The 16274-nt window shown below is 36.8% G+C and overlaps 1 protein-coding gene across 1 annotated transcript in view; it reads right to left on the bottom strand.

Annotated features, from left to right (window-relative positions):
* Positions 1–321: 321 nt before the first annotated feature.
* Positions 322–16274, bottom strand: part of GNAT3 (G protein subunit alpha transducin 3) — a 52585-nt gene continuing 36632 nt past the window's right edge. The window contains exons 5-8 of the mRNA XM_040260739.1: positions 14388–14516; positions 3074–3203; positions 2729–2882; positions 322–512 (exon numbers count right to left, since the gene is read on the bottom strand). Of these exons, the coding sequence (XP_040116673.1) occupies positions 322–512; positions 2729–2882; positions 3074–3203; positions 14388–14516 (604 nt within the window). The remainder of the gene's footprint in view (positions 513–2728; positions 2883–3073; positions 3204–14387; positions 14517–16274) is intronic.

Below are 16274 nucleotides of genomic sequence, written 5' to 3'. Positions count from 1 at the left end.
TGTTCTATGATTTTAAAATAGGCCACAATGCAGAATTTACTACCAAGAAAATTCAGTGTCACTGATATGTACAGTAAGAGTGCTACCAAAATGTATCAGTTTTCAGAACTGAAGGCATCAGACACCCCCAATCCTTGCTACCTCAAATAAATCAAAGCTTACCAAAGAAAGGTGACAATACATTAAAATGTTTGTGTGAAAATTTTTGCCTTACAACACTAGTTATGCAAGTTAGTATCTATTAAAACTAAGTACATCACACAGCACCTTTTATATCTTGAAAAGTGTACAGGAGAAGGAGTAGAAGAAGAAAAGCATCAATTAGAAAAGCCCACAGTCTTTCAGATTCTCTTTGATTATTATATCTGTAACTGCATCAAACACGAACTTGACATTTTGAGTATCTGTGGCACAGGTCATGTGGGAATAAATTTCCTTATCTTCTTTTTTTAAATTCAGGTCTAGAAACTGGTTCTTGATGTAATTCCCTGCATCTTCAAAAGTATTTGGACCTTGTTAAAAAAAAAAAAAAAGTTAAAGAAGTAAACCGTAATTGCATTTAAAAAGCATACAATTATAAATAATCTTTAGAATTTTACTGTGTGCTGTTTGATGTGCTCAGGATTAAAAAATCAAAATGGCAATGGTTAATTATCAGGGATTTATAGAAAATCTACTTTGTGTTGGAAACTATGCTTATCCTGCTGAGGGTTTCAAGTGGTTAAAATGTCACCTCTGCATGAAAACATCAAAATATAGTAGAACTACTAACATATTTGGGGCCTCCTCTGGTGGCTCAGTGAAAAAGAACCCACCCACCAATACAGAAGACGTGGGTTCGATCCCTGAGTCAAGAAGATCCCCTAGAGAAGGAAATGGCAACCCACTCCAGAATTCTTGCCTGGGAATTCCCAAGGACAGAGGAGATCGGCAGGCTACAGTTCCTGTGGTCGCAAAAGTGTCAGACATAACATAGTGACTAAACAACAGCAACAACTGACGTATTTATACAACAAAGTGAGTAAGAAAGCCTAGATGTATGTCAAAGACTATGCTTGTAAATATGTGCGTGTGTGTTAATAGGAACTAAAAGAAAAGAATGGAAATTGAAGATGAGTGGAATACATAATGAGGTAGTTTTTGAGCTGGACTTTGAGGGTAGGTAAGAGAGAGGAAAAAATTGTGTCAATGAAAGTGAAAAAGTGATAGGCATGTACTGTAAGATTCCAGCTAGGTAACATTCTGGGGAGGGCAAAAGTGTAGTAATAGTAAAAAGAACAGTGGTTGTAAGGGTTGGAGGTAAGGAAAAGGACATGGATAGGTAGATCCCAGGGAGTTTTAGTGCAGTGACAGTCTTCTGGGTAACACGAGAATGCTGGGTATCTGATGTGCGTTTGGTATTACCCATCAGACTGTGTAACACAGAGTTTATTCTGATGTAAAATATCATCATGGACTTTGGTTAATAACGTATCAATATCTGCTCATCAGTTGTAACAAAATAAATGTATGACACCAAGTCAAGGTGTTTTAATAGGGCAAACGATGGGAGCTGACCAGAGAGGAAATATATGAAAACTATTTTCTGTTCACTTTTTCTATCAACTAAAAATTGCTCTAAGAAATTAAGATTATAACTTATTGGAACACATAAAGTGCTTAATTATGAGTCTATATTTAATTTGTAATAATCAATACAACATTCATGTAATTATACTTAATTACATGACAAATATATAAGCATATAATTAATATTTATAAATAAAAAAGCTATAAGCAGTCATTATAGATTAGCCTAAGTAGCTATTTTGACAAAGTGCCACAACCCTAGTACATCTGGGCTACCCACATATCTAAGTGGTAAACTAGGTTTATACTTATGCTTGAACTAAGTCGCTCAGTCATGTCCAATTCTTTGCAACCCCATGGACTATAACCCATCAAGTTCCTCTGTCCTTGGGGATGCTCCAGGCAAGAATACTGAATGGGTTGCCATGTCCTCCTCCACGGGATCTTCCCAACCCAGGGACTGAACTCAGGTCTCCTGCATTGCAGGCGGATTCTTTGCCAACTGAGCCACCAGGGAAGTCCATATTTGTGTTTAAACCATAAATATCTCCATCTAACACAGTTTCATTAACAACAGAGCATATAACTATTTACCAAAAAAAAAAAAAAAAACAGTCTCCAAAAAAACACAACCCTTCTAGAGAACCTGACATTTATAGTCAATAGCAAACAGGGTCAGTACTAAAACTCTAGGAGGTAGGAAAACTGGAAAAAAAAAAAGCTGTCACTATTCTCAAATTGATTCAAGATCTTCCTCTGGAAACTTAATTCTGACTTTGAAGAGTCACTGAGATCTAGTACAGCATTACAAAGTTTCATTGGGAAATATCTAAAAGATGTCAATTTGAAATAAAATTTATACTCTTATCATAATTTTAAGATAATAGTTTGCAATGCCATTTGATACATTATATGGAGTCTCAGCCCTGTTTGGTCTAACCACTTCCCCTTTATTCATTAGAGCTTTGCTTTAATGCAGGCAGTGTAGAGAGGGTTTCCTCTTTTATTTGTAAAATTCATTCCAATATGGATCATACACATGACTCAAAAAGTATCATAAGCCTCAAAACTCCTAAATATTATACATCAAGGTCCAGATAGAAAAGTGTATCTCTATACAAGAATTTACTACTTTGGAATTAAAGGAAAAGAATCTTACCAGTATACTCTGGAAAGCAGATACTAAGATGCACTTTGGTAACTTTTTCTTGAAAGAGATCTTTCTTATTGAGAAACAGGACAATGGAGGTGGTTGCAAAGTACTTGTGATTACAGATACTGTTGAACAGGTGAAGGCTTTCATGCATTCTGTTCTGTTAGATATAAAAGATGAAAATGTGTGGGATTGTTGTTTGCAAGATATTAATGGTGGGGATTATGAACAAGGATCTAGAAATAGCATCTGTCTTTGGAAGTTCTTAATTGAGTTGGGGAATGGGGTAGTCATATTAGAAATCACAAATGCTTATTTTTTATCTTGATCTTGTCTTCCTTTTAGACTTACCACTTCTTCATCTTCCACCAGAACCATGTCATAGGCACTGAGTGCAGCACAAAATATAATGCATGTAACTCCTTCAAAGCAGTGAATCCATTTCTTTCTTTCAGATCTCTGTCCACCTACATCAAACATTCTTTAAAAAAGTAAGGATAACAGAAAAATGAATCTTACAAATATCCTCCAAAATTTACATTAAGATGAACATTTGGAATTATAAATGAATGTTCTCATATGCTTAAAGATAATCTTTTAATTTTTATTGATTATGAAGTAAGACTTATTTGGGTAACTTGCAGCTCAAGGACTACAGAAAAAGAGAACTTTTATTTATTTTTTGGTTTTCATGCAGGCACCCCAGGTGGTGCTAGTGGTAAAGAACCCGCCTGACAATGCTGGAGATGTAAGAGGCGTGGGTTTGACCCCTGAGTTGGAAAGATGCCCTGGAGGAGGGAATGACAACCCATTCCAGCATTCTTGCCTGGAGAATCCCCTCGGACAGAGGAGCCTGAAGGGCTAGAGTCCATAGGGTTGCAGAGAGTCAGACTGAGGCGACTTAGCATGTATTTACACAGGGTAGAGTAAAATAATTCACATACTGACTTTGAGCAACTGGGAAACTTACAGCAGTTTGAAGTTTTAGTAAGATATCTGTTGGCCTTAGAGATTTTGATCAAAGACTATCTGTATTCTTAAATTACTAGAGCCCAGAGAAGATTGAAAGTTGTCATAGTTCTGATGCTACAAGTCTTGCTTGTTCTCTGAGCTCCTCCTGCATTCATTCATTCATTCATTTGAACAATTATCATCTGCTACTATGTACTCAACACTGTGCTAAGCCTACTGACCCAAAGATAAACAGATACAGTCACTGTCTTCAATGAGCTTGTTGTCTTGTAAAGAGAAAAATAAATTATTATAATATTTTTTAATAAATATTCTAATTTGTTGTTGTTCAGTCACTAAGTCATGTCTGACTCTTTGTGACTCCATAGCCTGCAGCATGCCAGGCTCCCCAGTCCTTCACTGTCTTTCAGAGTTTGCTCAGATTCATGTCCATATATATATATATTCTAACATAGAAGTTAAAATATGAGCCCAGAGGAAGATTTAAGTCACCTTGAGTGATCACGAAACTTAAAGGAAATGTCTGAAAATGTGGCCCTCCCTCTGGTTTTGTATTTTGGTAAAAAGCACCAATGTGGACAGAGAAACTCAATAATGAAGCTAGGACTCCTTTGTAATCCCCCTCTTTCCCTTATCTTCCATATAGTGCTCATGCAAAATGCAGTGTCTAATTCATCCACTCCTTTGAAACTCCTCTCTTGTACAAGCCACCACAGTTTCTCATCGGGGATACTATAGAAATGTTCTGATTGGTCTCCCTGTTTCTAAAAGCTCTAAAAACAAATTCGCAAAGCACTCAGAATTTTATCCTAATGTAAATCTTATTATACCACTTTCCTGCCTACAATTTTTCAAAGGCTTCTTTTCCCCTTAGTGTATGCTCAGTCACTTCAGCCATGTCTGACTCTTTTTGACCCTATGGACTGTAACCCACCAGACTCTTCTGTCTATAGGACTTTCCTGACGAGAATACTAAAGTGGGTTGCCATGCCCTCCTCCAGGGAATCTTCTGACTCAGGGATTGAATCTGTGTCTCCTGGATTTCCTGCATTGCAGGCGAATTCTTTACCACTGAGCCACGAGGGAAGCCCTTAGCATCAAACACAAACTATTTTTTGATGGCCTCTAAGGTTCTACCTGTTTTTGTTCATTCCTACCTTTACAAGCTTAGTTCCTACCATTCTCCTTTTCAATGCAATCCAATCACAATGCTATTCATTCAGCTCTTTTCATATAAATCTGACTTTTTGCTATCTTAGGACTTTTGCATAGTCCATCTCCCTTCCAGGCAACATGGTTCAGTTCCTCCTTCCATAAGACTGTTTTTTTCCTCAATGTTCGGGTCTTAATATCAATATCGAGGCTTTGCAGATAGCCACCTAGAGCATCCTTTGTAAATTGTTAACTCTTTCCGCTGCCCATTTACTTTCTGTTGTATCACCCCATTTCTTTTATAGTAATTGTCACAATCAATGACTGTGATTTATTTTTTCATATGTTTAGTAGTTATCATCTCCCTGATAGAACAGTGGTCTCATGAGGGCAGGGACCTTATTTACACTGCTGCTGCTGCTGCTGCTAAGTCGCTTCAGTCATGTCCGACTCTGTGTGACCCCATAGACAGCCTCCTACCAGGCTCTCTGTCCCTGGGATTCTCCAGGCAAGAACACTGGAGTGGGTTGCCATTTCCCTCTCCAATGCATGAAAGTGAAAAGTGAAAGTGAAGTCGCTCAGTCGTGTCTGACTCTTAGCGACCCCATGGACTACAGCCTTCCAGGCTCCTCCGTGCATGGGATTTTCCAGGTCAAAGTACTGGAGTGGGGTGCCATTGCCTTCTCCAAACATGCAATAAATACTTGCAAATAAAAAAATAGTTTCCACGTTAATGAAATGGAAGGAGGATTTTTACCCAAAGTGCATGTCTAAGTCATCAAGGAATGAGAGAACATGGCATGCTTGAGACAAATAATTATATTTTGGAGAATGTGAAGATTATGGTAAAATATTGAAATTTATGGCCTGAGTCAGCAAATATATATTGAGCATTTATTGCATTCTAAGTGTCAGAGTTTCAGTCTTGAGAACCTTCTGATCTGGTTGTAGTGGTGGTAGTTGTGTGTGTGGTCTGTGTGTGTATGTACGTATGTGAAATGGAGTGATCAGAAACTGCAGAGAAGAGTGTGTGTAAAAAGAATGTTCCAGATAGAGGCAATAAAAGCAAAAGCAAGAGGAAAGTATTTGAGCACCCAAGAGTAAGCCTGAGGTGTTAGACCAGAAATAGATTTTCTGTCTTTTCTATTACATGAGAAGATCAGTTTTTTATATTATGGTCAATGGCAATCCATAGGTGATTTTGAACTAGGGAATTAACATTTGCTTGTGTGCTTACTGTTAGGTCACTTTGATCTGAGTTCAAATCTGAAGACAGATTTGATAAGGAAGAGACTAGAGGCAAAGGAAAAATTACAGGGCTTTCATAATAGCTTGATCCCAAGATATTAAATATTCAACACCAAGGAACACCCAACCTGTACAGACATTTCAAAGGTAATAACTATATTGGGGTATTAAACATCAGTCAGCTGGTTTATTGAAGATAATCAGAAGTACCACACATTGTACTTCTCTAGTGCTTAATATTTCACATATTAATCCAGTGAAGAACAGTCGTATAGAACTAAAATTCCTCAAATATGTTTGTACCAATGCAAAGTCACTCCATTTAGTAGTCTATTGAAAGAGAAGTTGCTCATATTATTGAAGACAATGTTTAGGAGTTCGATAGTTATGTGGTTTAGAAATTTAAATTTGGTCTCAATAAAGACTATTAAGGGGTTCCCTGGTAGCTCAGCTGGTAAAGAATCCACGTGCAATGCAGGAGACCCAGATTCGGTTCCTGGGTTAGGAAGATTCACTGGAGAAGGGTTAGGCTACCCACTCCTGTGTTCTTGGGCTTCCCTTGTGGCTCAGCTGATAAAGAATCCACCTGCAATGTGGGAGACCTGGTGCGATCTCTGGGTTGGGAAGATGCCCTGGAGAAGGGAACGGCTACCCACTCTAGTATCGTGGCCCAGAGAATTCCATGGACTATACAGTCCATGGGGTCGCAAAGAGTTGGACACGACTGAGGGACTTTCAGTTTCACTTTCAAAGACTATTGCTGCTGCTGCTGCTGCTAAGTCGCTTCAGTCGTGTCCGACTCTGTGCGACCCCATAGACGGCAGCCCACCAGGCTCCCCCGTCCCTGGGATTCTCCAGGCAAGAACACTGGAGTGGGTAAAGACTATTGTAAGTGCTGCTAATTACCAAACCCTCTACAGTTTCAGACTTGCAATATAAATGGAGGAAGAGGACAGTTTTGACTTAAAGGTTATAATATGTAAAAATTAGCCAACAAATTTTTAAAATTTAGTAAACATCCTTATGGAAGCAAGGATGATAAATATGCATTCAGACTTTAAAACTTTTAGTCGACAATTATTTAAACTTCACCATAAAGTTGTAAGATAGGTACAATTATCTCTTTAAACAGCTTGCCCAAGGCTCATTAATCCAGTTGATATTTGAGGCTGCTGTGTAGCAGGGGCCGTGTTAGGTTCTTTATGTATGACAGCTATGTTGTGAATGTTAAGCTTTGTTGTGAAGTTCATTAGGTCTACTTACTTAGACTACAGATCCTAACAAGTACATCTGTCTAGTGTTAGCTGTCAAATCCTCACCAAGTAGAGCAGAAGCATATTTGTTGTGGAGCCTTCTTTCCCCAGGTCAGAAAACAGCTTTTTGTGTTGCCACATAGATAACAGTACAAAACTTTAAAACTTTCCCCTTCCCAAGGGTTGTGTTGCATTCTTTTAATGGACCATCTGGTTATCTCCTGACTTTGATCATTTATCTTCTCTGAACTCTGCTATTGATATTAACACGTATGTGTGAAAAGTAGCTATTCTCCTTTTTAGTCAAATATTTAGTTGATAAGAGGTATAAGTTATGTAAGTGATCCTTAGCCCACTGTTCTCTCTCTCAGCATATCTTACAGCCTCCCAAGGAAGGAAGGACAAAGATTACTTAGTCTTAAGGTTTTATTTATGTTGATAAAATGGCTTCTGAAAAATCTTAGATTGCATGCTAATAATCTTCTCATTTTATGACTCACTTGATAAAACATTTTTTTTTTCCTTATGCAGAGTGATGTTAGAGACACAGGTCCAGGGAGCATTGACCTTTTTTTTAATGCCGTCTGCTGTTACTGAACTGAAATGCTCATTGGCAAAGCAGATCAGAGGCTGGAGTTTTTCTTTTATATTGATTCTCTTGGATATTACATTTTATTTTGCTGCTGTTGTAGTAATTTATTTTTTACATGTCTTTTCATGTTTATCTCCTATAGATTTTAATTGGGGCTTACTTTAGAGAAGGGAATGGCTACCCATTCCAGTGTTCTTGCCTGAAGAATTTCACGGATAGAGGAGCCTGGTGGGCTATATTACATGGGGTTGCAAAGAGTCAGACATGATGAGCAGATAACACTAAAGCATTATAATCATGGAAAAAAATGTGGAGATTCCCAAAGTGGAGCATGTAAGAAATATAAATACACATTTCATCATCACTTTTCTAAGAAAACAATAATAGAAATCAGAGGACAACCTGTATATTTGCTGACTGAATATCTGGATTGGTTAAATATACTGGGACAATTAATGAGGTGAATGGATATGTGATGTGGCTTGAATATCCTTAATTGCCTGAACAGTCAGGATAACTAGAGCTTTGATGACATTAGATGGAACTTTCAGTTCTCGTTTTGAAAAGTTTTTTTTTCTTTTTTCTTTTTTTTATTGCTTGATTGACTTAATACATGTTTCCTTAAGTCTGATATTTAAGAAAGGATTCTTGAATATTAAAATGTGTTTAAATGCCTGACATGTATGATATAACTAAAAATTCACAGGTCAGGGTTTTAAGCAACAATTGAACATCAATTATTTGTTAAACTGCCCATGGTATTAATGGGCAAGCCATCAGACTTTTATGGCTTTATGTTAAACAGTTGACTAAGCAGTTGAGTTTTATAGTCCATTTTAGACAGTTGGAAAACTATTGAACTTTACTAATTTATGTTAAACAATTGGCTAAATATGGAGGAGGGCATGGCAACCCACTCCAGTGTTCCTGCGTGGAGAATCCCATGGACAGAGGTGGGCTACAGTCCATAGGATTGCAAAAATTGGACATGACTGAAGGGACTTGAACACACAAATATTTAACCATGTAAGATTATTCATACTTCATATTAGAATAGGTTATTATGAAATAATAGGCCCTTTATATACTTTCAAAGTCATTACATAGTCTAGGATAGCTATAATGCTATTGCAGCTATTTTTTTGTAAGATGTCTTTGCTCATCCTATAAGCATGTGACTCTCTTGGAAAAATAACAATTTCTGACATCCTTTATGTATTTGACCACAGAAAAATAAGATCTAATCTGAGTAGAAATTTATTTTAAGCTCTTGTGTTGAATGGGATGTATTCAACATATTTGACTACATCAGAATTGGTATAACTTTTTAAATTTTATCTTTCTATTGACATATAGTTGACATACAAAATTATACTATTTCATGTTACAACCTAGTGATTTGACATTTATATACGTTGTAAATTGATCCCCACAAGAAATCTAGGTATAAGGTCCTGAGGTGGCTACCTGAGTCGCGGCCCCGGTGCACCTGTGTCCCCACTGCACGTCTTAGCAAAGGAGCTTCACTAAGTGTTTCCCTGGTGCCCAGTTCTGAAAATAAATTAGGGCAGATGCTGCAGATAGAAAGAATATGCACCGAGGTCATTCTAAATCCCTTAACTGCTTGTTATTAAAAAACAGAATCAAAAGGATTAACCACCATAAGGTAGCCTGGGGTCGCTAAACTCCTGTAATTGTTAATATCATTATATATTTTCTACTAAATTTGTGTGTAACTTAAAATGCCTACAGAAGAGTTCTCTGATTATTGAATACTATAATGCTTAAAGTCATTAAAGTAAATTCTATCATGAGAATAAATTAGACATCATGTTATATAACTTATAATTTTGATAACATTAACCATGAACATACCTGTAACAAAAGTATAGTTATACATGATTTATTGCTCTGTGAGATCTAATAGAGAATAACAAACCTAAGTTGTGCTACAATTGCTTGATAGACAACCAGAGACACTCCTAAGCTGTCTCATGTTCCAACAGAAATGAACATAGTGGGCATGATTTAACTTCAAATTCAAAACAATTACAATTTATTTTATATCATAGATTGGGTAAATCTATGATATTGTTGAAAATAGTTACAATTACAAAATCTAAAACTCTACATTGTAATAGTTGCTGACCTCTTTTCCCTTGCTTCCATATAGTTTTATCTCCTTTCAATTATTTTAATCATAGAGCAATAGGAAGAAAGGACTTCTCTATAACTGATAACTCAAATGTAAAAGGGTTCACATTTGCATTGCATTTTCTATTTACATAGTAACTTCTGTAAAGAGAAATAATTCTACCAGTTTGACAGTTGAAGGTTCTGATATGATAAAAAACACTCCAAGGTAATTTGCATTAAATTAGGTGATACATGAAGATAATACAGTGCATTGACAGAGAGAAGTTTTTCATTTTGATGTTCCTGTTTAAAATTCTACAGTCTTGAATTTAATATGTAAATTAACTTTATCTTTAAAAGTTTTAGGATGATTTATGCTAGGTGAATACAAATCAGTGCTAATGTAAATACCTAGGCACTTACTGGAATGAAGCTGGAAGGTACCTTATTTTTATACTATTTAAAAATACTATGAAATTTTATACTGTGAGTGTCTGTGTACTTTTGGATAATCCTATTTAGTACTTCAAAAATAAAGTGATTTAGCTGTGAGAATTTATTAAGGGATTAATTATCTCAATTGCTGTGACTATTTAAATGATTTGAAATTTTTTTAAATGATTTAAAATAGTTCCTTAAAAGTATGTATAACTGTGTTTTTTACGCTTTATAATAAAATCTGAATTTTTTCAAAATTTCATTGCTTAAATATTCTTTCTAGAGAAATTCCCTACATTCTCATCCTCATAAATGATGTCCTTAATTATACATCCTCTTGAGCCAGAGAGAAAGCAAAAGCTAGTAAGAAAACCAAAGAGCTCAAAACCTGTTTTAGTGGGTGGGAAAGAGGTAGTGGTTGCATACTACAGAAAATGTTATGTCAAATGAGTCTTAATTGAGCTTCAGTCCAATTCACAAACATCTTACATCTTAGCATTGCTATTGTATAAAGAATTAGCAAGACCTTTCTCATTCCTTTATATGAGCCAATAATATAAGAAAGTATATTTTCATATATATACATATATATATGAAAGATTACTTATACAACTTAAAATGCTTTACAGAATTAACCACAGAATTAAAAAAGGAAAGGAAAATGATGCACCAATGAAAGCCTAGTGTCCTAATGCAAATGCTGTATTCCACTTGGTTTTTTAAAATGTATGGATAATGATATTACTTGGTACTGAGTGAACTTGATGTTTCAGGAAATGATAATGATTTCCTGAGCTTTTGTGTGTTCGTTGGCAGTTTCACACATACCCTCCTTTTAGGAGCACAGACTTGCGAGGTGCCAAAGAGCCCTGACAACAGGACTTTATCTCCCCAGTAGGCTGTCTTTTTATCCCTCTTCCCTCTTCTCTCTGAAGGGAATTATGGATGACCAACAACATTGGAAGAAGCACTTACTCTGCAGGACAAGAGTGGTTTCCAGCCCAATTTACCTTATAACCCGTCAGGGTTGAGCAATGTAAGAAGTGTGGTTTTTGAAGTTAGAAAGATAGCCATTTTAATCACATTTCTCATATTTCTGTGTGTGATCTTGGAGAAACCTTCTACCTGTTTTCAGCCTCCATTTTTGACTCTTTGTCTTACGTAAGGATAGCAATACCCATTCATCATATTACAGTAAGGGTGTAAAGACCGTGTTCATCGTTGCTCGGCACAGTACATTTATTCCTCCAGGCAGGATTAAGGCTGATTAGTGCCTACTCTGAGTTAGTCACTGTGGTAATCACAGGAGATACAGCTGTAAGCAAACAAGGCCTCTGGCCTTCTGGACCTCAGATCACATGAAACAAAAAGAGCAAATTGATAAACAAGGCAGTTTCGTGTAGTGGTAAGTTCAAAAAGAGAAAATGGTGTAATATCAATTGTGTAATGATACTGGCTCACGTTGGTGTGGCTGGAAAGAACTGTTTGTATATCTTCCCAGCTCTACATTTAATGTCATCATGTTTGTAAGCTGAAAATGGCTATTGTTAGGGTGTTTACACCCAAGAAATCCTCAAGGGCCAAAAATCAGTCTGAACCCCCTCCACCCCTGGGGGCTTGTTGTTACATATTTACCCACACTCTGCAGGATATAGTTATAACAGGGACATTTAGGCATGGTTAATAGATAAGGTGGTCAAGACTCCATGAGGGGACAGTGTTTGATTGGGAAACTTAATAAGAAGGGGCCAGTTCTTGCAGAGATCTAGTGTCAGAGCATTTTAGTTAAGAACAGTAAGTGCAAAGACTCTAAGACTTAGGATGTTCAAGGAACAGAGATATAAAAAAGATAACTTATGCTAGTGAGCGTTTCTGACAAGATACTAGATTGTTTGATGTGGTAAAGAAAAACTAGGGTTGGGAGTTTCTAGATGTTCAAGGTGTGACATTAATTCTTAAAACTGAGCCAGTTTTAATAATAAGACAATTTAGGATCCAGAAAATTCCATTAGCTTTACGTAAGATAAGCTAATACCAAGTTATAACTCTCCTGGGACTTCAACTAATTTTTTACAACAGCCACATTAGACAAGCAAAGAAGAGATAATTTTATTTCTCAACAATTGCTGCTAATTAATGGGGACTCTGTGATTGGAACCTTGGTAGGATTAGCCCCAAGGCCTGCAGTCAGCTTCTAGCCTGTTTCAGGGAGAAATTTGGAGAGGAGAAAGAGTCAAAGAAATGTGAGTGTGCCAAAATTGCTTTGAGAGGCTTAGGAGGGGTAGAACAGAGGAGCAATTGGATTCGGGCTCTCAAAGTACTACCCTGAAAACTGGATCAATGATCAGGAGTCTGGAGAAAGTAGTTGCCAAAGAGGAACTGTACCACAGTGATGACAGGCCTGAAGACAAGCTGCTTATGTTTGCCAAGAGATGTTGATCCCAATTTTTGCAGTTCCTTTATCCTGTTTGGTCTTTCATTCATCTTTCAGAAAATTATTTGTGTGCTTGACATTAATGGGTAGTTTTCAGGGCTTTCTTCCATATTAACTTGAAAGTATCCTGGCCATCTGTGTAATAATATTCTAATTAAATACTATATGTCAGTAATTACAATAGTTTTAAAGCAATTAAACTTTGATCCCACTGAAACAATCTTTCCTCAATGGATACAAATAATTCACGTCACCTTTTCCCATTTTTTTTCTACTTTTAAAATATATTCCCATTATTGAATGCATGATGACTTAATTATGTTTTTATTAATTAAATAATTATGTTTATGTTGCTGCTGCTGGTGCTAAGTCGCATCAGTCGTGTCCGACCCTCAGCGACCCCATGGACTTATGTACCCTTAATTATGTTTTAAGGGTACATCTAGAACATGGTTTTAATGTCTAACATTCTACCTCAGGGAGAAGGCAATGGCGGCCCACTCCAGTACTCTTGCCTGGAAAAACCCAAGGGTGGAGGAGCCTGGTAGGCTGCAGTCCACCGGGTCACAAAGAGTTGGACATGACTGAGCGACTTCACTTTCACTTTTTAGTTTCATGCATTGGAGAAGGAAATGGCAACCCACTCCAGTCTTGTTGCCTGGAGAATCCCAGGCACGGGGGGCCTGGTGGGCTGCCGTTTATGGGGTCGCACAGAGTCGGACACGACTGACATGACTTAGCAGCAGCAGCAGCAGCAGCAGCATTCTATCTCATCTGCAATTGTAGGGAGAAGTACTTAAGTGTCAAGGGACATTTTCTAACACTATAGTATGGATTTCTATTTCTTGGTATAGTAAATGGGTAATTTTATAACAGAATTGCTAGGAGGGTCTTGATAATGTGACAGCAATGAAAATAATGGACTCATACCCAAATCATGCTTATGAAATAGGTCTTGTTATTCCAGTAGATAGCATTACATTCAAATAGTTCTCTTCTAAATTATTTGCATTTTTAAGTGAAGTAAACAAAATAACATTTCAAGCAAATGGGAGAGTAGGAAGGTACAGAAATAAGATCCTTGGCACCTGTTGCATCAGTGTTATTTAAATGTATTTCCTTTTGTTTTTTTTTTTCAAAGTAGGATATCAGTTTCAAGTATGAGGAAACTAAAATCTAGCTCCCACCTGCTCAAGAAGAGATATTTTTTTCTTGAAGAGGAGGATGAGGCTCAGGATCAGGATTGGCATGGAGAGCTATAGGAGGGCAGTGAAAGACCATGGAATTGAAGTACACGAGGCCTTGTGAACATACACGAGGCCTTGTGAACATGCCCAAGGCCTCACTGCACTTGATCATGGGTTAGAGCTCTTCTCCATAAAGAATATGTGCCTGATGCATATTTCAGTTGAGAGTTTAAAAGAAGACATTTGCTCGTACCTGAAATGCAAGTCTTTAAAGGAGAATTGAGTTTCAATGATTCCAGTTGTTTTCACTCGAGAATGTAGAACATCTTGTTCATTCGGGACATAGCCAGGAGCTGCTATTCTGTCCAAATCATTAAGGTAGCTAATAAAAAAAAATAGCATATATAGTTTTAACTTTGTGTTAGAAGATACCAGGATTCAGTACAAACGAATTTTTCGTTTAGAGTCCATTAAACTGATTAACCTCCAGACTGATGCTTTTCAAACTCTGCTTCTCAAAATTATAAGAGCTCAGTGGCTGGGATGTTGCAGAGCACTGAGTGTGACACACAACTGACCTGCGGGTCCTTTTGTAAAGGCAGCTGGGTGAGTGCTGCCTTAGCTTTATTTTACAAGGCTGATATGATGGATTCACTGGTGTCTGAATAGGCATTTGAGAGGAAGGCTCTCCTTACAGGACTTAGATCATCCCTCCGCCAAAAATGCTTTCTTGTAATGATGGTCACTAGACTAGTCTCAAAATGCTGTAGTTTGTATTTAGGCAGTTAGAATTTTAAGACAGTGACTTGTTTTAGTGTTGTGGTCTTTTGGTTTTGTTGTTTCTCCTGGATCATCTAGTTTAGGAATTGGAATTGTTTTTATTAAGTGCCATGATTTTATCCAGTTAGGTCAGTAGTAGAAGAACCTTTTCACTTTCTTTCTGGTTCATGCTGGAACTACTTAGTTACATAGCTGACCCACTCCTGAGTCAGTGCTCCTGAGGACAGAAAGCTGAATTTATACACTGTACACTTTCCTACCTCCTCTTCTCTTCCAAGAGTGCCTCAGCATGTCCTCTGCTCTTCTCCAGAGGCCACATTTAAAAACCCTACTATCATCAGCCAAAATACTGCCCTCTTTCTGCCCACAGGATCTAGGGGTGGTGAGAAGCTGGAATGAGCATGATTAAGCTCTAGAAGAGTCTATTAGATTAGAGGAAATAAACCGCTTTTAGCTTCATCCTTCAAGCCAGATCATGCTGCTGGAGTAAAACAAAGTGCTTTATTGCTTTAAAAACAGTTGAAATTCACCTGTTCTATACTTTTGATACTAAGGTTTTAGGAGCTTAGCAATATGGCTATTTCTCTAAAAATATTAAATAGGGATACTGATAGTCTAGTAAAGTTTTTATGATCAAATTGGCTTTTATATTGAACCAAGTTTATACTTATAACCTAAATAAAAATATCATAATGGACATGCATTCATCTAGACAGAATTTGAGAGGTAGACTATAACTGAGTATTAGTTATTGTTCAACAGTTCAATTTTTCAGAGACTAAGTTGAAGAGATGTTATACCTTAAAGCCTAGCACAATGCCTTAAAAGTTAATGCTGTTTGTTTTTGAAAATAAATTCAGTAACAATGTAGATAATTATTCTTGAAGGATATTTCTGATTTTAAGCTGAAATAAACTAAGAATTGTCAAGTGTCCCAAAGGGATTTTGGTAAAGGACAATTAGACAGTCAGACTTCAGAAACACATATATGTATAATGTGAAAATTGATCACCATGTTTTTTCTAATAGTTTAATTTTATTATAAAAAGACAAATCAAGGTATAAATACATCAGAAGAAAATGTTAGAAGATATTTTGTTTTATCTATTTTCTCTGTTTCTGAAGCAAGGTCTTTGGTGAATTTCTTGTTAACTCAGGCTGCATATGTGGTAGTATACTGTTGGTCAATTGGTTCATGCAGGAGCAAAAACAAAAGCAATCCAAACAGAAACATACCTGCTGTGATAGAGATTAAATCCATTTTAGTTATGGGTAAATGAATGCTTTGGTGAAGACACGCTTTAATGTACTTTTATTTGCATACATAAATGATGTCAAACAAAGCAGAAGCATTGGCAGA

This window comes from Oryx dammah, unplaced genomic scaffold (genome assembly GCF_014754425.2).
Source record: "Oryx dammah isolate SB20612 unplaced genomic scaffold, SCBI_Odam_1.1 HiC_scaffold_18, whole genome shotgun sequence".
Lineage (NCBI taxonomy): Eukaryota > Metazoa > Chordata > Mammalia > Artiodactyla > Bovidae > Oryx > Oryx dammah.
Note: the sequence above shows the minus strand (reverse complement) of the source record. Positions and strands in the feature narration are given on the sequence as shown.